General features: G+C 37.1%; 1 protein-coding gene across 3 annotated transcripts in view; it reads right to left on the bottom strand.

The window, feature by feature from the left end:
• CASD1 (CAS1 domain containing 1) overlaps positions 1-22,740 on the bottom strand; it is a 49,142-nt gene extending 26,402 nt beyond the window's left edge. Inside the window, exons 1-5 of one of the 3 annotated variants that reach the window (XR_005983536.1) lie at positions 21,998-22,740; positions 14,091-14,187; positions 13,407-13,527; positions 5,549-5,593; positions 4,453-4,515 (exon numbers count right to left, since the gene is read on the bottom strand). Coding sequence is in view for 1 of the 3 variants with exons in the window: in XM_041727931.1 (XP_041583865.1) it covers positions 4,453-4,515; positions 5,549-5,593; positions 13,407-13,527; positions 14,091-14,187; positions 21,998-22,550 (879 nt within the window). In the remaining 2 variants the exon portion in view is untranslated. Of the gene's footprint in view, positions 1-4,452; positions 4,516-5,548; positions 5,594-13,406; positions 13,528-14,090; positions 14,188-21,997 lie in introns of those variants that run through there. The other 2 variants (XM_041727931.1, XM_041727932.1) reach the window with 2 other exon arrangements.
• Positions 22,741-23,606: the final 866 nt, after the last annotated feature.

Here is a 23,606-nt window from a genome sequence, read left to right as displayed (position 1 = left end):
TAAGGGAATTAATATAAGTGACATGACTTACTTTTTGCCTTAAATTTAAGTTTTTTCTTCTAAATGCATTTTAATTTTATAGAGTTTCTTACTGGATTCTTGTTATAACAAGATGGAACATCTAGTACCTAAAGCCTTATATGGTTATGTGGTTAAGAGGATGCCATGAAGCTGGTTATGTTTAATTCTTTGATGTTCTTAAAAAAAAAAAAGAAAACACATCACTAAAATCTAATATGGCCTAATATTGTTCTGAATTCTGAGTAAACTGTTTAGAGTAAAGCTCAAGCATATTATGTCAGTAAGTTAAAAAATATTCAGGGAAACCTAGAGGGTACATGGTATATGTGTTAAAGAAAATACAAAGAATGTCATCTTTGGGAAAGCAAAATCCAGTATTATTACAGACTACACTGTCCAAACAAAACAAAACAAAACAAAACAAAACAAAAAAACCCCAGAGGAAATTTGGTAGAAATCCTCACCAAATGCAAATTGTACTATTACTAATACCACCAATTATATAGTACTTAGTAATTTATTAAATTATCTTAAATTAGCTCATTTTAATATAGATTCTTGCCACTTGTGACACAGGCAAGAAGATATTATACATCTCTTATAAAATTAAGCATACAGACTCAGAAAAGTTTATAGGGTATTGCTGAGGCCTGTTTCGGGACAAAGCCAGAACTTAAGCCTTAGGACCCCTGAAGTGTACTTTCCACAACATCAAACACCTGATATTATAATCATGTGCATAAGGAACAATTAAAAATAAGCAAGAAATCTGATTAGGAAAAAATCTGACTCATCTATAAAAATGACAGATATTCGTGCTAGTGTAGATTATGAAAGCGAAGAAAAAGAACAATAATTTCCTTCATAGATATTCTCATTTTCAGTCTAGCATGCTTCATTTTACACTGTTATTTTAGTGAAACTTTTTCTGCATCTCTAGGTGGCACCTTTTCTCATTCTTCACCCTGGTTATCCCAAGACTTATTTCCCTTCTATAGGTCCTCTTGTCTTCCTTCTCACTTTCAATATAACCTTTAATTCTCAAACTTCATAGAGAAAACAGAGTTTACATGGCTTGTGTGCTCTAGCCTTCCTTCTTCCATCTTTACCACCTCATCCAGCCTATCTTCCTTAAGTCACAGAGTCAAGAACTATCTCCCTACTCCTCTTAGTAGCTAATCCTTACTCTGTGTTTCTGCTGCCTCACTCTACATCCAAGGCTATACCCATGAATCACTGATCTCCAACCCTCATTAATCTTGTCTTCATGCTCTAGCCTCCTTCCTTACCCCATCTATAAAATGTTAAATCATCTTTATCCTCAAAAAAGTGTTCCTTCGATCCTGCCTCACTCTCAAATCCTTCCCTCTCACACTGTTAGCCAACAGGTTACTTGGAAGAGCATTTTGCCCTCGCTATGATAATTTCTTTTATCTTTCATTTATCCCTCATTTGATTGCGTTTGGATTTGGGGCTTCACGTTCCCATGAAGGAACTCTGGATCCCTCACACTGTTAGCTTAATTCTACCCTGTCTAGTTCCTAAAGTGATACTTCTGATTGTCTACTTTTTAAAGACACTTTCCTCCTCTGTGTGCTACATTCGTTATTCTCCTGCTTTTCCTCTTCCCCCTTTTGCTGCCCCTTCTCAAGTTTTTTTTTTTAATTGTTCCATTACTGAGCCTTCTTCTCTTAGTCTCTAAACTCTTTGCCTATTCAATATCTTCTATTCCAGTAACTTCACATATCACCTCACACCATACCCAGATTCTCCAAATCCACCTGAGAGGCCCTGACTTCTTCATGACTACTACTCATTTACAGAATTAAGTCTAAATTGTTGGTTTCTTCACAGTTTAGCCTAATTTCCCACGACTACCCCACTATATGTTATCATTCTCTTTTTAAACCTTTCAGAGGTTCTCATTACCCTCAAGATAAATTCAATCCAATATTCTTACTTTTAGTAAGTAAACTGCGATGTATTTAGAAGTAACATAAAAATGGATGGATAGATGATGGATGGATGGATAGATAGATAGATAGAGCAAATCTGTACCATACCAAAGAGAGCTTAGGATACTATTCATAATCTAGTATCCGCTTACCTCACCTCTTATCAACTCTTTCCCCAAATGAGGCACATAGAGTTAACAGCCAAAACCAAACATAATTAAAGGAGCACTTTGAATTCAAGCTCCAGCCACACTAAAACTGCTGGTAAGATTCCCTGAATGGGCTATGCTCTATCTTCAGTATCTTTGCAAATGCTATTTCCTGTGCATGAAACAACCCTCCTTTCTCATACCAGGCCCTCACCCTTAAGATGACTTTATCTCAAAACTAGTTTTGATAACTTAGTTAGTGTCTACTCTCTAATCTTGCTATACCCTATCCTTCCCCCCAATTTTGGTACTTGTCATCTTACTTTCTTAATTAATTAATCTGCTACTCATCTGGAAGTTTTTTGAGGAGAGGAACTCTATTAAGTTAACCAGAGTATCAGCAGTTTTTAGACTAGTACCTAGAAAATGTCAGGTGATTAATAAATATCTGTTGAATCACAGTAGAGTTGTCTAATTCAATGTTGTTTTTATGCCTGTAGGCTTCAATAATACTATTTCAGTTCATGAGTTTATCTTTTTAAGCCCACAGTTCTTCTGGAAATATTACCTCCTCTGTAAAGCTCTCTTAAACCATCACCTAACCAAGCCCCATGCTAGGTGCCTCTATCCATGGTGCTTTTATAGTCTTTTGTGCTCAATTCTGTAGTTACTCTTCATTTTACCATCTTATTATTCATCAGAAAGTCACTATCTACTAGATATTACAAATTTTTTGAGGTTTGAGACTGAGGTTAATTTCTAGCCACACTCCTAATACCCAGTATAAAGCTAGCAATATTACATAAAAATCATAAAAATATGGATCATTGTATCTCTGGATCTAGCAGCTTACTACGAAAACAGTCAAAAATAAATACATAACTACATGTATACATACTTACTCTTTATTTTTATTTTTTTAAGATTTTATTTATTTATTGGGGGGGGGGGGGGAGCAGAGGAGAAGCAGGCTCCAAGCAGGAAGCCTGAGGTGGGACTCGATCCCAGGTCTCCAGGATAGCGCCCTGAAGGTGGCGCTAAACCGCTGAGCCACCGGGGCTGCCCATATACTTACTCTTTAAATACATCAATCAACTATTCAATCTTAGGTAATGACAAGGCCATCTCCCTAAATAAGTTTAATCTTTCCTTTCTCCTAAATAGTCCTATGGAATTTTACAACAGAAGCTAAGCTCCAAAAACTAGTTTTAGCAAATTATAAGAACCGAAAATCTGGATATGCAATATATCTCCAGGTAAGTAAATAATAAAGGCTTTCAGTGATTTTGCAGGACCTGTAAATTATACTACACTGATGTTTATTTAACTGTGAATTTCTACTACCTTAATGGATACACTTTCAGGTCCAGCACAAATATAAAACATATGTTTAAATCATTTGAAATACACATGTAACATTATTCTACACTTCTGCAATGAACATAACAAAAACAAAATACAATTACGTGAGACTGCAATTTTCCAGAAAGTTGAATTCCAGAAGTTGTCTACATGTTTTGTTTTTTGAAAACTTAAACACATTTTGTCAAAGAGACAAAGTTAGAAATGTTGACTATAGAAGCTTATGAAGTGGTTGAGTACTAAACATGTAATGTGAAAAGAAGCAAAGAAAAATACCATTGTGGCACAAGTATTTAAAAAAACCAGATAAACAAAATTGAATATTGTTTTATCCATCCTGAACGCAAACACCTCTAGGAAAGAATAGAGGTTTAATTAAAGGACAGACCAATAGCTATATGGAGACTACTATGGAGATTCTAGAATATAGACTTGTGAGGACTTAGGGGTTTTCAAGGTTAATAGCATGCTAGTCCTTATATCTAATTTATCTCTGAACATTACAAGCCAAAATACACCAGGCTTGACTTTTCGGTCCCAAATGTAATGAATAAAGGGAAGAAAACAGGCTACTTAACAACAAAAAAGTTTTCTGAAGAAGTTGGGCATGAGTCTGAAGGACAACATGGGAAAACAGTCAAAATAATGTATGTTGTGCTAGGAAGATGACTTGGGTTTGAATTAACTGGGCTACAGCAGTAACAGAAAATTCTGTCTGGAAAGCATGCTATAAACATAACTGCTGTAGGGTCAGAGTGGTGGCAGCAAAGGTACTGGATCAAAACTCCCTCTTCTCAGTAAAGTGACAGGTTCAATCCAGCACAATTCAGTCACTATTAAGAAGGTTGGCATAAAGTACAGAAGAGTGGGGCAGGTGAGTAAGTGAGAGAAAAACAATGCATGTTCATGAGCTTTTTACGTTTGGTTGCTTAAAACCAGAAAGGCCTATATTGTCAAATACAGACCTCGGTCCACACTTTGATACACTGTTTCATGGAACCATTAACTTCTGGATGCCACAAAAAATCCTAAAAAAAGAAACATAAGAAAATCAAACGTCAAAGAAACTTCTATCTGCCATTCAAAATAAACACACACACACACAAAATAAAAATAAATAAACACAAAGCTCTGTCTTACAGAGGACCTAGAGCACATCACCACTTGTCTGTAACATCTCCACTCCTATCTCAGATGCTTCTGCTTGTATCTTCTTCTGCTTTCCTCTAAATTACTCTCTGTAGTAATCTTTTAAAAATTTAAGTCCGATCTTGCCACATTCTTGCTTAAATATTCAAGGACTTTCTATGGCCCTCAGAATAAATTCCAAAGTCCTTAACACTACTAAAGAGGTATAGGATCTGGCCTCTACCAAGACATTCTTCTGCCTTTTCTCCTGCCACTTTCTCCTTCACTCTAAATACCCTCTTGGTTCTTGTTCAGCTCCTGGAATGTTCTATGTGCTTCTTTTTCTCCAGGACTTTGCACATGCTGTTCTGTCTAAAATGCTCATAAAACTCTTCCACTGAGCCTAACTTGCTCCTGCTGATCCTTGAAGCTTCAGTTGAAATATTTCTTCCTCAAGGAGGAAACTATTTTTAATTCCTTGTTTTGTACATTCCTAATGCTCCACTTTTTCCTTTTTACCATCCTTATTCCACATTTAATGCATGTAGAGAATTATAATGACTCGCAAAATCCATTAGGTCTAGGACATCTTTGTCTTGATCCCCACTGTATTCTGAGTATCTAGAAGTCACTGCAACTAGGAATTCAGAAAATTCACATGTATTCTCTTATGAATATTAATCCTGAACACCTACTAGTTTCAAATTAACATAAAGATTACTTTTTTCTGGACTAAAAAAAAAATGAGACCAAATTCTCCGTTTTACTACACAAAACAGTGCAAACATTTATTCAATCGTTTGAACTATTCTTACCTATTCTAAATACACTGAAATATATTTAGTATACACAAAGCATTAGCTGACCTACAAATAAATTAGCCAAGGAATATAGTTTCAACACAACATTTAGCTTACTATTACATGAACGTACCACTTTAACTGATGCAATCTTGTCTTCAAAAGGAATGTTTCCATGCTGTCATTAAAGAGAGAACAGAGAAATATTAATGTATAAATTAATTTTATGTCAATAATTCTCCCTTTAGCTGCTTTTGTTGATTTATTTATGCTCCACACCTCAATTGTCTATATTCAACCTGAAGGGAAAAAGACCTGCATAGAATACCAAAAAATAAGTGATACTACATTGTTAATATGTGATTTTTAATACCTAAGATATAGTTCAACGATAAAACCTCAACTTCAAACAAGCAGATATGTAAACATGCCTAAATAAATTATCTTTTTGCCGAGGTTCCCACATTCCGCTTTAGTCCTAGTATCATTATCTATAGCAGGGATGAATTGCTCCTCTGCAATTCCTGAGTCCTGGTCCTCCTAACCCCTCCCCCCCACCCCAACCTGGCCCTCACTATTAGACAGAAGCACATAACTAGTTCTGGCCAATGTTACATATTTAAATGTGATGTGGGTCACCTCCCACTTCCCAGGGCAATTTTCTAGTCTCTGGCTTCACCTAATGCCAGACTGCAGAAGAAGAATGTTCCAAATGATACAACTAGAAATTCCAACAAACAGGAATCCCTGAATGGCCACATAGAGCAAAGCCTCTTGCCAGTCCACCTACAACATGCAGCACTATGTGAGGAAAAAACTTCTGTTAAGATTGTAGAGTGGTTTGTTGCTGCAGCAACATCAAGTCCGTGCTCACCAGCATACTAGTTACCAGTCCTGTCTGAACAGGAGTGCACATATATGCCTCTAGGTTATTTTGAGTTTCGCCTTGAAACCGTACATATGTGGTCCAGCTGAAGAAAAAAACGAAGTTTGGAGACAACCTCTTGTAACCAAGTGTTCCATATAAAGAATAGAAATCCTTTCAGGGTTAAAAATCAAGGCTGGGGGGTGGGGGGTGGAGGTGGTCAAATAAAGAAGCTAATTCTCTTCCTAAAACCAAGGTTGAAATGTCTTCATTAATTTAACCAAACAGTATTTATATTTATATCTCTGAAATAAGCCTTGCTTTAATCAGCAGGCTAACTTTTAAAATTCAAGCATCATTTCCTAAAAGGACTCTTGGGACCAATATTACCTTAAGGTGTGTTCTATGGAATTAGTTTCCTTTGGTCAAATAAATCTTGGAAATACTGGGTCAAACAAAATCACACATGTGTTTCCTCCTCCTATCCCATCCCAATCTCCTTAAGATTCTTCTTCAGAGAAATAATGCATCATGAACTTTTTGCTCCTTTTGCATAGCTCAGTTAATTCAACTCAATCTCTCTTTTCTTTTACCATTTTACTTATTTTTTTACAGATTTTATTTATTTATTTATTTATCCATTCATTCATTCATTCATTCATTTATTCATTTGACAGAGCAGGGGAGAAGCAGGCAGAGGGAGAGCTAGAAGGAGAAGCAGGCTCCCCACTGAGCAGGAAGCCCAATGCAGGGCTCCATCCCAGGACCCTGGATCATGACCTGAGCAAAAGGCAGACACTTAACCAACTGAGCCACCCAGACACTCTTTCTCTACATCATTTTAATGTAACATTTGATATATACAAAAGAATGTCACATATGTAAGTCACAAAGCACAGTAAAAATAAATAAGCGCTCAAGTCCATGGCACAAATCAGAGCACTACCAACACAGTGAGTGACCTGTATGGAACTCTCCTTAATTCCTTGCTTCACCCAAAGGAAAAGCTACATTGAATTTTTTTTTATATTTTGTTTTCTCTTTTATTATATAGTTTCGTCACATGCATATGCATCCTTAAATGTTACATTGTTTCATGTAATTGGCTTTCTCTCCAACTTTCAACTTTGAAAAATGTCAAACTTAAAAAAAAAGAAAAGAAAAATGTCAAACTTAGAGCAAAACTGACAAAATTATGAGCACCCCAACCACCCTTTATCAATTGTTTATGTTTTCTACACTAGCTTTTTTGTCTCTCTCTGCACAGACATACACATAGTTTTTCCTTTACTGAACCATATGAAAATAAGCTGCAGACATAACACTTCACCTTTAAACACACAAAGCAAGTATTTCCTAAGAACATAAACATTCTCTTATATAACTGCAATACTATAATCCCACCTAAGAAATGACATTGATAAAACATCATTAATCTAATATACAGTCTTTGTTCAAATTTCCCTCATTTCCTAATAACATCCTCCCCATAGGTCTTCTATTTTAATCTAGAATTCAATTAAAATCAGGTATTTAGTTATCAAGTCTTTTAATCTCTTATAATCTAGAATGCCTTCTGACCTTTTAAAAGTTTCCTACATCAATTTATTTTATTTATATATATAAAATATTGTATTTATTATTTTTGTAGACTCTAGGTCAGTTGATACAATGCACCAAATCTAGATTATAAACACTGAAAGTTACCCTTTGTATCTGTTTCTTAATAAATGAGTAATAATAAGTTTCCCTAATAATAGTTCTGTAGGTTCACAGGCTATAAAGGTTCACCCTCACATGAGACGTTATTTTCTGAACTGTTTGTAACAATTTATACTCATACCAATAGTTTGAGATACAGTCTTTAATAAATCTTGTCAGACTCCATATTTTTTGCCATTGTAAAATTTAATTTCTGTCACTAAACTAAGTCTATAATGGTATCTTACTACCATCTTCATTTAAATTTCCCAGATTACTAATGAATTTAAGCATCTTTCCGATTTATACTGGGATTTATGTTTCCTCTTCTGTGAAATGCCTGGTCATGCCTTTCCTCTCTTGTTTTCTATTGGGTTTTCTTTTTATTTTTTTATTTTATTAATTTGTGAGTCCTTTTATCTCTTGTATGTATCTTCTGGTTCATAGCTTGTCTTTTCTTCTGTAAGGTATCTTTTAATGAACAGATTATCTTACTCTTAAGATTAAGGTATGTGAATTTATCCATCTTTTATTTTATGGTTAGCACTTTATGTAGGAAACTTTTTCCTACTTGAAGTAATGAAGATATTTCCCTGAGATTTTTTTGTTTTGCTTTGCTTTGCTTTGTTTTGCTAAAGGTTTAAAAATTTTAGCTTCTATATAGAAGTCCAAATTTATCTAGAAACAATTTTACTTGATGTGAGATAAGGGGTTCCAATTTCACTTTTTTTTTGTCATGTGGGGTTCAGTCTCATGACCCTGAGCCAAAATCAAGAGCCAGACGCTTGAGCCACCCAAGTGCCCCACATGTTAATTTTAAAGCTATCATGTTCCATTGGTTTCTTTGTTTAGCTCTACCAATTCCATACTGTCTTAATTACGACAGAATTAAAATAAATCTTGATAATGGAAAATAAGTCTTTTCCACCTTGTTTTTTAGACCTGTTGTGGTTATTCTTGGTCCGCTGCCTTTCCACATAAATTTTAGAATCAACTGGTAAAATTCCATAACAAATCCTGCTGAGATTTTATTTGAATTACACCGAACCTATGGATCAATTTAGGAATAACTGACATCCTTACAATATTGATTCTTCCCATTCCAGAATATAGTGTATATCTCCCATTTAATTTTATCATTTTAAATGGTGCTTAGATAAAGTTTTATGGTTTTTCTACATACAGACCTTCCACACATTTGCTAGACTTATTCCTATGTATGCTATGGTTTTTGTTAACTATTCTACACAGTATTTTTTAAATGAGTTTGAACTCTATATTCCTGGTGTGTAGATAAGCAACTCATTTTTAACAGCTTTATTGAGTTACTACAATTCATTTTTGTATGTTATATCTCAATAGATGCTATCTTGTTAAACTTTTTATTACATCTAGTAATTATCTATAGATTCTTTGGAGTTTTCTTTGTAGATAATTGCACCATATGAAATTCTGAGTCTGTATCCTTCCAGTCTTTACATCTTTATCTTTCCTTGGGTAAGGATCTCTAATACAATGTTGAATAGAAGCAACAATAGTGAACATCCTTGTCATCTCTTTGAACTTAACATAAATATGTCTAACATTTCACCATTAGGAACATTTACTATAGGCTTCTAGAATTTGTATCAGGTTAAGTTAGATATAAAGGAACTTATCTAACAGAGAAGAAATGATACCAATTCTCTGATGTTATTGATGCTTGCTTAATGGCCTAATACTTTGTCAAAAAAGATTCCAAGTGTGCTTTGAGAAAAATATATTCTCTGATTTTTTAGTGTATTCTTTGAGTTTAAGTTCATAAAATTAGCATGTTGATAGTCAACTATATGCTTAGTAATTTTGCTTGTCCTATCATTAAATGCATGAGCAGTGAACAATTCTCTCACCTTGATGGAGGATTTGTCAACCCTTCACTGTAATCATATTAATTTTGCTTTACACATTTTAAGGTTAGTTTATTTCACGCCCACGAGTTTAAAAATCTTAGTGTTACAATCTATTCGGTCTTATATTAATATGACTTATCTTTCTCTAATAAGCATTTGTCTAGTAAATCTTTTCTCATTTTTAATTAAAACCTTCCATATTCTTTTGTTTTAGATATCTTTTTTAAGCAGCAGAAAGTTCTTTTTAAAACCAACCTGAAAATCTGTGCTTAGCTGACAATTTAGACTACTCATACTTATTTTGACTATAAATGTTTCTACTATCTTACTTTTTAATTTCTAGCTCCCTCACACATAGGTTTTTAAAAATATATGTGGAATATATATAAAAGTGATTTTTACATATACATGTTTTTGTATATGTATGTATGAATGTACGTGTATGAGCATATACGTGTGTGCAGGTTATGTATGTGTGGGACATGTACTTGGCATTAGATGGGTTTGATTTTTTTTTTTTAATTTTTCTTCTTCTGGTTTGGAATTCACGCATCCTAATTCTATCCTTTTAGTTCTTGCTTTTGATATTTTACTATCATCTTTAACTTAAGTTCTAAAGTAAAATAATACCTTGAAGAATAAAGAGGATATTAGAAAACTTCATAATCACGTCCCTCTGACTTACATGCTATTTTTGGCCAGTTCTTCAATACGTGTAAAAAGACATTTTTATTTTATACACACTCTTTGTTTGGATTTACACGTACGTGTTTAGGATTTTCTTTAACCACTGCTCCTTATATTTCAGATCATTTTTTTCTTAAGTTATTTCCCTTCTTCCTGTTTACCCTTTAGAAAATCCTTTATTATAAATCTAACCAGCAGTAAACCCTTATTGCTTTTATTTATCTGAAAATGTTCTAAATTTCAAGAATAGACATTTGTATGCTAGGTACATAATTCTAGGTTGAAATTTCCTTTCTCTCAGAAGCTTAAAGCTATTATTCTAGTGTCCTCTGGCTTTCAATATTACCACTGAGAAATCTGCTGGCCCAAAGCTTAGTCTTCTATACACAGAGTACTGCAGCTATTGGTATCTGTCTTCAGGCCAGCCTAAACCTACTGAGTGTCTGCTATTATTGTTCCTTATCTCTGGTTTTAACTCATGGTTTGTTCCTTTTTGGGGGGAGCATCTCAAATTTCCTCAAAGTCTAGAAATACATCAGCAAGTATAGGATCTAGCTGGTTTGAGATAGAAGGGACCCCCAGAGTCTCTAGTTTGCTCTATGGCTGAAAGCAACACAAACATGTGTTGTTGTTGTTTTTTTAAATTTCGTTGTTGTTGTTGTTTCTGCAAGACTTCTCAAGTTTTTTAATATCGTAGCCTAAATTAAAACCATCTAAAAGGGGGATAGGATACCTAGCTCTGCCCAAACTTCTATGACCAGAGCTTCTTGCAGAATTAGTCTTCTACAAAATGGAATTTGAGAAGAGTCCTGCTCTATAGCTTCTTTAAGATTTGGGGGGGGGGGGTTTGCTTTAACACAGAGAAGAAAAAAATTCAAATAAAGAATTACCAATACTCCTATCCTACCCAAACAAACCCTAACAATGCTAAAATAATAGTAATAATCAGCTTCTACAAGATACCAGGCTGTGTGAAGCCCAAGACATGTATTTAAAAAATAATAATGAGAATACATAATCTCTGTCTTCAAGGTGTTCAGACAAAAGAGCTAAGCAAAATACATTTTGGCAAATGTTCCACAGTTTGAACTAGTTTCTCAGTAACTTTCTCTTTTAGACTATGACAAACTGTCTTTATTTCTTTTGAAAATGCACATAAATTTAAATGTATCTTGTTTGGTAATTGTGGGTTAACTAGGCACCTCTAGAAAATAAAGATTGGAAACATAGTGTTATAACTAGGGCTCAGAAACAGTGTACTCCATTCTACCTACTTTTGGCTGTGGACTAAATCATTATAGTTTTTTTCAACTAACTGCTGCCAAATCCATTATTCCAATTTTCAGAAACTCACACTATTCTGAGTGTAGAAATATTAAAACTGTTTCTTTGAAATCAGAAATCTCTCTACAAGTTCATTCAAAGCCTTTTACTGTAAATAGTGACAACCTCTTGTCATTAAACAATTCCGACACTTCTGTATAATTTTGTGTGTATAAATACAAATTAAAAATACATTTACAGATACCAAATTAAATGAAAAGTAGACTTTATCATTTTCCATTATTCAGATTTAAAATCTATACTTGCCTTTCCTAGTGGACAAAATCACTAGTATTTGACGGACTCTTCTCACAAGGAATAGTTCCTGAGGATGTAGTGATTATGTGACTAGATACTTAGCTGTGAAGTCCCTCATTTTTCAACTCCTTACCACAGGACAAGTTGAGGGGAACAGGCAGATTTTCATCATAAAATCAAGACCCATTCTCTCTACACATCTAAGTTTCCTGTATTTTACTTTTCTTTCCTTGCTATTGCCCACTCCCAATCATATGCAGTTAAAGACAGGGATTAGAACTTTGTATCACACACACACACACAAAAGAACTTTGTATCACTTAAAAATGTACAGAAGGAAAGATATGATAATTCACAAAATATTAACTAGTCAACAAATTAATTAACAAATATATATATAGACAGTGAAACATTCTTGTTAGTTTTCAAAGAAAGATATATCTTTAAAATCAGAATTTTCTATAAAAAGAGCACAAAATTGTTGTTTTAAGTATACAGCATAATTGTGCAGTTCCATAAAAACTGCAGAAAATTAGGTCCTGATAGACACTGCTAATAACAGTATAAGTTAAAATAGTTTAGCAATATAATCGGTAGTTTTTAAAGTGTTTGTATTCTTTAACTGAATATTTGCATTACAGAGATTCTATTCTACAGAAATAATCTAAAAAGCAAAGTTTTCACACAAAGGTGTAATCAAGAATGTCCTTTTTTAAACTGTAAAATTAAGAAAAAATAGAAAACTAAGAAAGAAAGAATTATATAAAATTACATATATAAAATACATATATACATGTACTCAATAATACATTGCCATTATGAAGATACTTACATTGATTATATAATAATATGGTGAATTATGATAAGGGGTGGGAGATGAAGACATAAAATTGTACATTATAAGATTACAAGATTATTTTTACTTTTTAAAAGAGGCTGAAAAGAAATATGGCAAAATATGAAAAGGAGCATAAGGGATATTTGCTCTTAGTTTTCTTTCTAAGAAATTCTAAGAAGTTTTTCTATCGAAAGAACTTATTATTCCGGAAACTCAAAGTTTAAGGTAATAAAAGCTTTACCAATACCTTACCCACCACTTCTTTTTCTTATGTTCCGCATTATGGTTATCATTCTTTTTTCCCTCCACCTTTCCCAAAACCAAAGTAAAACTTTTATAGTTCTCTTTGTTAATGCAGGGAGGCATAATCCTCCTGTAATTAACCAGTTGATTAACTTCTAACACAATAAAGAGAATAGATAAGTTTTACCTTATTTCCTTCTTCTTTGAATTGGGGATTGATTATTTTTACAAAAGAATAAAACAACTGACGAATTCTGGAATCTCCAACAAATGCGATATGTTTATCTACAAGACAGTTCTTTGCTTCACTGAAATCAATAAAGAAACATTAATTAAAAAGTAAAATCAGCACGTTGGCAATTCAAAGCACACAGTTTGTGAAGAAAGTAGTACAGGATTATCATACACACAGTTATGTTACTTTAGAAATAGATGGCCAGGTTTGTTTAACCAACCAGCCCATCGATGATCAACTGACTACAATGATCAATAGTTACAGCCCTCATTTATTATGTGTTTAAGAGGTACTCTAAGTATATTAAGTGCTTTATAGCCATTATCTCAGAATAACTCCATGATGTAGCTCTCCAAGTCCTAAAGCTAGAGTCCTTCACTCAGGGGCTACTTATTGCCTTGGGCCTGGTTCTCTCTCACCTGAAATAAAGAAGCTTGGACAAAACTCTTTCCCCAATGCGTTTGGCAGGAATCTTCATTTGTACTCACCTCCTACCCTCCTTCCACCTCCCATCAGCAATTCTCTACCATCATATAGAGAAGTACCATATAGTATTTTCTTTGTTTCACTAACTCCTTTCCACTAGATATGAAGACCTATCCTAAAAAAGAAAACAACAAGATGAAGAAACCTTACCTGATTTTGTATTTATGCATCATGCAACTGTGAGGTTGCCAAACTTTCTCTCCAAGAAATCTGCCACTTGAGAGAAGGTATTCACATGAATCATTGCCTGTACAGTTAAACAAAGTGTTGTCAACAAGTCATATTTTTATATATTGATTATCTGACCTCATGTAAACTCTGAGATGAGAATGCACAGTTTTCTATGCTTCACTATACCTTCTAGGTGCATATGACTCATCCATGAGAAGCACTGTAAATTTCAATAAATTAATATTCAAGAGTTAAGAGCCACTAATCACAGATGCTTCCCATAAATGAGACTCCTAATTCTTTTTTTTTTAAAGAGCTGTTTATTTATTTTTTTTTAATTTTTATTTATTTATGATAGTCACAGAGAGAGAGAGAGACGCAGAGACACAGGCAGAGGGAGAAGCAGGCTCCATGCACCGGGAGCCTGATGTGGGATTCGATCCCGGGTCTCCAGGATCGCGCCCTGGGCCAAAGGCAGGCGCCAAACCGCTGCGCCACCCAGGGATCCCGAGACTCCTAATTCTTAAATGCTATATTCACTCTTAGCAGTTCCTTCTGCTTCAAGATTTTTTTCCTAGGAACATCGTCTCAAACTTAAACTAGTCTTTATATCTGTTTACCATTCCTAGTTGGGAAAGAAATTCTTATTCCTTAATAAGAGAAAAGACTTTGGAAATTACTGCTTACTCAACTATGATAATGTATAATAAATTTGCACAATTGGAAATGCAGTAATGGAGATATTTTATAAACCTACTCCCTGATTTTCACAACTTCCCTGTGAGAAAGTATGTTATCCATATTCTGTAAATGTGCAAATGGAGAAAAAGATTTATTCAAGAACTTCCTATTGAGTTTACTAAAATCTCATCCTTTTATAATTTACAAAGATAAGACTTAAAAACTATGTTAGCTACATAGTGGCTGAAGGTACATGGTATCAGTATCAATAGTAAATGCAGATTTCACAGTCATTAATATTCAGTCTCTGAATATTCTCTTATGAACATTCTCTTGATGTTCTTGTGTTCCTTTATGATCAATTAACTCCTCCCAGTTTGGGTGGAGCTGTCACAGTTTCATACAGGAAGTTCCACACCTGGGAAACTCCTCAATCCTTTGTAAACCGGGACAGATGGTCCCTCTATTTCCTTTGGCCATTTTATCAGATATTAGCTTAAATGATCAAGGAGTTTAAAAGGGAGTTGGATGCATTAAAGGAAAATCCATATATGTCAAATGGATAAGGGAATAATGAGATATTTAGAATAACCATGGGGTTACAATAAAATATACATATCATTTAAATTACTCTAATTCTTTATTAACAGTCAACAGCAAGCTCTATTTGTTTCACAAATAGGTAAGGTCAGGATAGAGGAACACTAAAGCACAAAAATGGTACAGAACCATTTAGGGAGGGGATAGAGAAAATCCAAAGACATTTAAAGCAGAATGTATCTCTTTTCTCAGCTGGTTACCCATGTATCTGGCCAACATACAAATAAAACGTGATACAAATACAAGACAGGTATGCATAAATAATGAAAGTGCTGTTATTTCAGTGTCATAAATTCTAAAATAGAACAGGAAGGAAGAGTGAAAATACTGCATTGTTGTGCAGTATCTGGATAGGAAAACTGGATAGGAAAAGCAGAATATCAATTATTAAAATTTTGCAATTATATATGTAGCCTGCACAGGTTTTTTTTTCTTTTGTATTTCAAAGATTTTTTAATAACATCTCTCTAAGGAAACTATAAATAATCAGTTCTTAATTCTTTCTAATTATTAAAAACTAATTCTTGTTCTAAAAAAACAAAATTAAGTTACATAAATAATCAAGAAGGAGTAAGGAAAGGACTATAGGAACACACAATTATTTTTCTAAAAAATCCTTCTGCTTCATTCTTCTATAATGGTTCTATAGTAAAATCCTATTAAAAATCCAGTAAACGTTTAAAACTAGAATGAAAATTCCCTATTTATAGCATTTCCACCTCTGTATAAACATATCTATAAACCAAGCAAAAAGTCAGTAATATCTACCTTCTAAAAAACTTACAAGTTACAAATAACTAGGTATTAATTCTGTGGATTTTTTTTCTTCCTTTTCTTCTTTCTCCCTTTCTTTTATCGTTACTTGATTTTTGCTTTTCAGTAGAACTTGAAACAGAAACACATCTTGACCAATATTCAGTATGTGGGATTATGTTATTTGTTAAGTGTCTATAGGGTTATCAATATGGTTTTATGGAAATGGAAGTACAATACCAAGATCTTAAAATAACTTGTCTTTTCTTCACCAGAAAATGTGTTTAAAAGTGCAAATTTCTTCTTTTTTTCCTCAATACTACTATTCACACATTGTTCTTCAGTAGTTCAACTAATGGGAAACGAAGCTCTGAACTGATGAATCCATATTAGAATCCCCACACCCTCACCCCATACCCTCGACCTCCGCCCCAACAAAACAGGTTTGGAATTGCCACTAACCAAAAGGCACTATAAACATCATATTTAGAAACTACTGGTCTTTCCAGGAAAGAAACTTTAAATTTGCTAATGAATGCTAGTTGATGACGATCCTTCTTAATGTATTTTATGATGCAAAGTTTTTTTGGTAATCCTTGTATCTGAAACCGATAGCCTCTGTATCATATTGGTTAAGGTTCCATCAGAAGACAGAAATTGTATCAGCTATTTTAATAGCAAGAATCTAACATAAAGAACTGTTAGGAAAGTAAAAGAACTGCTAACTAGACAACCAAAAAGGCAAGAGACTTTTTTATACTTGTCTGAAAAATAATATAGGGGTGACAATAACTACTATTATAATCTTTTCAACTACTGTTATAATCTGATTGAAAATAAATTAACCTAATCTAGAAAACTCCCAGAAAATTCCATACTCTAAAACAAGTTCTTTAAAAGGAGGGAAGGGAGGGGGGGGGGGCGAGGAACCTGGGTGGCTTCCCTGATTAAAGCCTCTCCCTTAGGCTCAGGTCATGATCTCAGGATCCTAGGATGAGACCCTGGACAGGCTCAGTGGGGAGTCTGCTTCTTCCTCTTCCTCTTCCTCACCCTCTGTCCTTCCTGCTCATGCATTCTCTCTCTCTCTCTCAAATGAAGAAATAAAAACCTAAAATAAAATAAACCTAAAACAAAACAAAACAAATTCTCTTTTCATTGAAGGAAGTAATTTTGGATAAAATCACTAAATGTAATATTCGTGTTAAAATAAGATAAAGTCCCACATCTTTATGATCTTTAGTATCTTTATGATGTATACTAAACATACATAAATGTCTGCTGGCACATATATTTCCCTTTCAAAATCTACCTAGAAAAACCCCAAACAAAAAGAAAACAAAAAATCCCAGTTGTTATTTTCAATTGCCTCATATATTTTGATAGCTAGTTTAAAACAACCAATGTGAGATGCAAGTTGCCAAGTGCTCAGATAAATCAAGCCAGGGACACAATAAAAACAAAACAAAACAAAAAAAACAAATACACACACACACACACACACACACAAAACAAAACAAAAAAAACATCTAAAAGGATACAATTATCTACTTCGGCTATCTCCAATACTAAGATTATCTAGATGAATACCTGTCTTCCTCTTCATTCTATTATCTTAACCATAAGCATTTTGTTTTGTCAATCTAAAGTCTCAGGTTTTTATGCATAATTTTTTTCTGTAATAGGTACTAAAAGCAAACAAAATAAGTAAAAAGATAAACACGTGTAAAAAAAAAAAGCTAAAAAACAAAATATAACTAAAGAAAACATCTAATGTTCTAAATAAATCATAGCTTATATTTCCCTTTGAATAGAATACCTCTGGCATACTGCACCCTTAGACTGGCTGAATCATCCTACCAAAGCTATCTGTTTCTTACCACCAACTGTGAAAATATCAGATCATAAAGTTTTTAACATGATTTGTAGAATATTTTGCTAAAATTCAGCAAGGTTACGCTTTGGTCTATGTTGAAAAGAATCACCGTTTACATTTTTCTTTTGACAAACTAGGAGTGCCTACATGACAAGTGGTGTCATATAGATCAGGATCTTCCTGGCAAAGAGAGAAAAGGCTAAGAGACCTAGAGTTGCTTCTTTTTTTCTTCAATTTCTGAAGCTTTGAACTCACTTTTCTCCAAAACATGCAATAATATTTAACTGCATTTAGTATGCCTAGTGACAGAAAGGAATTATATTTCAACAAAATTAAGACACATTTACTTTACAAATTAAAAAATTAAAATGTATCCAGATTGGAACTATCCGTAAGGCCACAGATACTGGCCTCTTGTCACAGAAAAGATGTTTTCAATCTGTAATCACAATATTAATGGACATTTTGTGATCTGGTAGTATTGGAGACTGAGAAAGTTCAGACAAAATATAGTTAATAGGATTATTATTTAAAATGTTGTTCTAATATTTTATGTGAAAGTAATATCAATGATAAAAAAAAAAACCCTCTAATTTCTAAAGTTGAGATCAGAACATACTATTAGAATTTGGAATTCAATGAAAACCAAAAGAACCAAGTGAAAGGAGAAAAACAGAAGGAAATAAAGACTTTGAAAATCTAGTTATCCAATTATTATTTATGGAATTGCTACTCTGTGTTGAGTAGGAATCTCAACTACATCTGATGATTTAAAGATGAATAAAATACCCTTGGAACCTGACAGTTTGTGTGGGGAAGATGGATATAAATTATTACAATACAACCTAAGCACATACTAATTGCTATAGAAACACTGAATTTCTAATTCTTCTTTTTGGTGGTGGTGACATTTGAATCGGACCCTGAAAGAAAAATCTGGTCTTTCTTTTAAGGAGAGAGGTCACTGCAGGCAGAGAAAGTCAGGTATCGGTGAGATATGTAAAAGGGCAAAGCATATTGAGACTGTGAGCCTGAAGTTTAGAAAGAAGGAAAAAGATAAACATAGGTAATAAAAAGTAAGCTGGTCAGATTTTGAAGTTTTACACAAGTAACTTTTAGAAAATCATTTTATTTGAAAAAGAAAAGGAAAAGTCTTAGCTGGTACTGTGAGGCTGAATTAGTATTTTTAAGTGATTTAATCCATGTCTCTCTGGAAAATGCTTTCTTACTCCATCTTCTATACATCACCAACTGTCTAAGAAGCTCTGAGAAAGGCAGTCTATAACCTAATGGTATGAGGCAGACTGACTGGGTTGTAAATCTTAGCTCAATCACTGACTAATTGTGTGTCCTCAGGCAACTTAACCTCTCATGCCTCATCTTTAAAATGTAAATAATACCGTAATTCGCTGGATCTAAGACCACTGATTATAAGACACATCATTATTTTATGTAACACTACAAAAATGTTATCAATTAAACTTTGACATGCAATAAAGTTTTAAAAAAATTCATCCTGATTACAGAAATGTTGAAAATGGAGGTTGGGATGGAGGATGAAATATGGTAATTTTATCTACCTCCCAGAATGCTGTAAAGACAAAAAGAGTTCAAACCTGTAAAACCCTTAGTAGAATAGCACCTGGCATATAATAAGTGCTCTAAGGTAGCATGTGTGTCTGCCAAGCTTTACTTTCTGTACTATGTATTCTTTCTTTACTTTCTATGGTTTGTAAAGCAAGAGATGCTTTAATATGTGTATTCAAACTGCATTCACTCTACTTGCCTGAAGCGTACACACACCTACACGTTGAAGATTTTAATATAAGCATAAACCTCTGTATCTAAAGTCCTTTCTTATTCTAAAGATTTACTGTATTGTGGTTCAACTATAGCATCATCTTTGTGTGAAGAGCATTACATTTCACTCAGGTTGACTCTGCCAAAGCATGAAGATGTCTAAAAACTTCCTGGTAGGATCATTATTTTTCCCAAACAGTCTCTGTTTGTCAAGTTCGTGACATTCAGTCTGGGTAAGTACACACACCAGGTGTACTGCTTCACACTGAAGACATGAAGCACCTACGGAAGCTGATGACTAGCTTCTGGAGGAGGCTTTACAAACAACCCCAGATTGCTACACTGACTCATACAGTTCCATCTGACATTCTGTTTTCCCTGCTGATGACAGATCTTGAAAGGATGAAATACATAACCTAAACATAATAATTAGTATCCAAGCTTATCAAAAGATAAAAAAAAAACCCACAATATAAAAAAGGGAGGGAACCAGCTATTTACCTTTAGCACTATAGCACCAGTTATGACATTTATCTTTGCTACTTCACAGAGACAAAATCGAGTTAGATTACTCTCATCTTATACCAAACTAACATAAAGTGATTAATGATAGTTAGAAAATCATCTTCGAAATGACCACAAATTAATGCTTCAATACTGCTGGTTCTCCTTCACACATGAAAGTGGCTGACTTCTGTTGGAGCCACTGCAGATGAGCCAAAGCCAGGCCTGCCAGATCATATGGCTGGGACCTATGGGAGGCTGAAGGAGAAAGGCCAAAAGGGTATAAACAGTTTATCTTTTGAAGTCAATTTAGTGTGTATATCTATAGAGACAGAGAACTATTCATCCAGTATGGTACTAGAGCGGAGATTTTTTTCATCCTCAAGAATCGGAGAAAACAAAGCAGCAAAACTGCTCAAAATGTCCTACACTTTGAAGGACCACCTGGGAAGAGAACAGAACTCAGATTCCAGTACCCATTTACTGGATATTTTGCCAAAGCGGGTGCGAAGTTCAGTGGCAACCGCGTTCAACGTGCACCTGCCCATTACACGTTACATCGTGACCAATTACTCTCACAGTCACCAAGATCTGTCCGGATAATGGCTTCGATAATACTAAGAGCCAAAAATAAAAGATCCTATCATTATTAATTTCCCTCAGCTTGGCAGCCTCTCTCCTAGTGGCATTTTAACAGAGAAAATTAAAAAAAAAAAAAATCAATCAACAAGGACAAGTAAATATCCCTTGATTACTGAAAGATAATGCGTCCTGAAGTAAGGAGGTCGTATTTCCTTTTCCTCCTTACACCGATTTTAAAACCCACGCTGAAGGCCTCCCTTCAAACGGCTTTGCAACGTGATTTCCTTGCCCACCTTCATCTCCTGTCAACCCATAACTTCTTTTCAAATACCTGCCCCAGTCAGTGCCTTTACTTTGTAAAAAAAAAAAAAAAAAGAAAAAAAAGAAAAGAAAAAAGTGTGCAACCAGAACCCTTTAAACGTTTCTGAACCACAGAGGCTGGGTGACACCTCCTCCATTTGGCCGAGGGCATCTTTCGCCAGCTGTCGCCCAGGCGGCAGAGGGGAAAATGGGGCGGCCCTTGCCGCTGTCCAACAGCTCGGCTCGGCGGCAAGGGCAGGAGGCCGCCTTGAACAAAGGCTGAAGAGCCGGACCCCAGGGCGCAGGAGAGACGACCCCAACTCCTGGCAGAGCTGCCCGCGGCAGGGCAGAGCGGCCTCTGCCTTCCTTCTTCGGCGCCCCGGGCCGCCCCCGAGGCCGCGGTCCGACCTGGTGCACGCGGGCCCCGGGCCCCGGGCCCGGCGCGGCTCCCCCGGCCCAGCTCGCGCGGGAGCCCGGACCCCGGCGGGAGCTCGCGCCAGGCCCGGGGGCCGCGGCCGCGACCGCACGGCGGGCGGCTGAGCGGGGGGAGGGGGCGGCCCGCACTGGGGTCCGCGCGGTCGGCCCGGGGCGCCCGGCCCGCACCCCCGGGCCGCCGGGGGGCACGTGGGGGCGCCGCCTCCCCCGCCGGCCCGGCGCGCGGACGGACGGACTGACGGCCGGCGGCGGGCGGCTACCGCGTGAGCGTGGGCGTGTGTTGGGCGAGGGGGGCGGCCTCCAGCCGCCGCGTCGCCTCCTCCCCCGGCCGGCCCCGGCAGGGGGAGGGCCCGCTCACCTCGGTAGCGGCGGGAGGCGAGGTGGCACGCCGCGAGGAGCAGCACGGCCACCAGCGCCAGCACCTTGGCGCTCCTCACGCTGAAGTAGTGGTTGATCTCCCGCTTGCCCAGGTTGTAGGCCACAGCCGCCATCTTGGTTCCTCCATGACAACAGTGCGCGGCGGAGCGGGGAAGGGGCGCCGCACAGGGGCAGCACTGGGGCCGCCGCCGCCGCAGCCAGGCGAGGAGCCGCCGCCAGCCCCCGCGCCCGCCGCCCGCGCCCGCCGCCGCGGCGCCCCGGGCCGCCACCTGCCCCTCCTCGGCCTCGGCCGCGGCCGCCCGGGCGGCTTCACCCCAGCCTCGCCACCCCTGCCCGGCGGCGCCGGTTCCCCAGGCGCCCTGGACGCCTGTCTCCTCCCCTTCCTCCTCCTCCCCTTTAGCCTCCTGCCTTAATAGCGGCTGCGCCTGCGACGGGGGTCCGGATGCCCAGCGCCCGGGGGTCACGGGCCCCGGGCGGCCCTCCGGGGTCACCGGGTCACGGGCGGGGGCGGGCGGCGGCAGCGGCAGGGACATGGGGACGGGGAGCAGAGGGGGCGAGGGGTCGCAGCTGGCCCGCAGGCGAGCCCTGGGGCTTCCTCCTCTCCTACTGGCCACTACCTGAGCCCAGGTTGGGGCCGCAGAACTGCGGTTCCGGAGACAAATACACTTTATTGCACGCCCTCGCTCCCCAACACACGCTTTCCGAGCTCTCTACCCCCTCCAACCTGCCCGGCTGGATGTGATGTCCGGGGGGGGGGGGCGGGGGGGGCTTATGGTCACCCTGTCGGGTCCAGTCTGCTGATCCTAGCTGCTCGCCAGGTGTTGAAACTGCTGCTAGCCCTAGCACCGACCCACGAAGAAGACCAGTCTTAACTCTTAAACTCACTCTCTTGGCCCATTTCTCTTCAAACTCAAACAATCAAAAAAACACAAAGACTTCAATTCCAGTAGGCGAAGGTACACCAAAGTACAGAGCAGAAGGTACAGAATGAGCCCAGCTTAGTGTAGGTGTTGGGGGGGGGGGAGATCCCCCACCCTTCCTTTGTGTTTATGTGAGGGCTGGCTAGGTGGATGCGCCAAGCATTAAAAAGTGTGCTCATGACCATCATTCCTGCTCTTGAAGTGGGTTAATGTTTGTGGTTATCCATAAAGCAAGCATGCCTTTGCTTTTGTTAAGCGCTTGTTATCCCTCACTCAGCTCTCTCGCTGTCTCTCTCCCTCTTTTTTTTTTTTTTTCCCCCTCCTCTCTCCTGAGCTGCCCTCCAGATGGGAATGGTTATTTACATTGCTTTTCTATCTACTTGCCTTGTTTAAAGTGAGCCACTGGTTAGGTGGGGTGTTTTCAAGTATTCTTTAAAACTTTCCCATTTAGCCATTCCTGAACTTGTGTCTATGAGCCCCTCTTAAAATTATAGAATGTTAGATTTGAAGGGACTATCGAGATCTTGTCATCCCAATTCGTTTCATCCAAGGACTCTTTTTTATTATGTTTTCATCCGCGGACCCCATATCTTGAAAGATTTTGTCACTTAAATGAAATCACATACATCACTGTCATGGATGTAATGCTAATAAGCAATAAAGTTAAAT

Source organism: Vulpes lagopus, chromosome 13, assembly GCF_018345385.1.
Source record: "Vulpes lagopus strain Blue_001 chromosome 13, ASM1834538v1, whole genome shotgun sequence".
Classification (NCBI taxonomy): domain Eukaryota; kingdom Metazoa; phylum Chordata; class Mammalia; order Carnivora; family Canidae; genus Vulpes; species Vulpes lagopus.
Note: the sequence above shows the minus strand (reverse complement) of the source record. Positions and strands in the feature narration are given on the sequence as shown.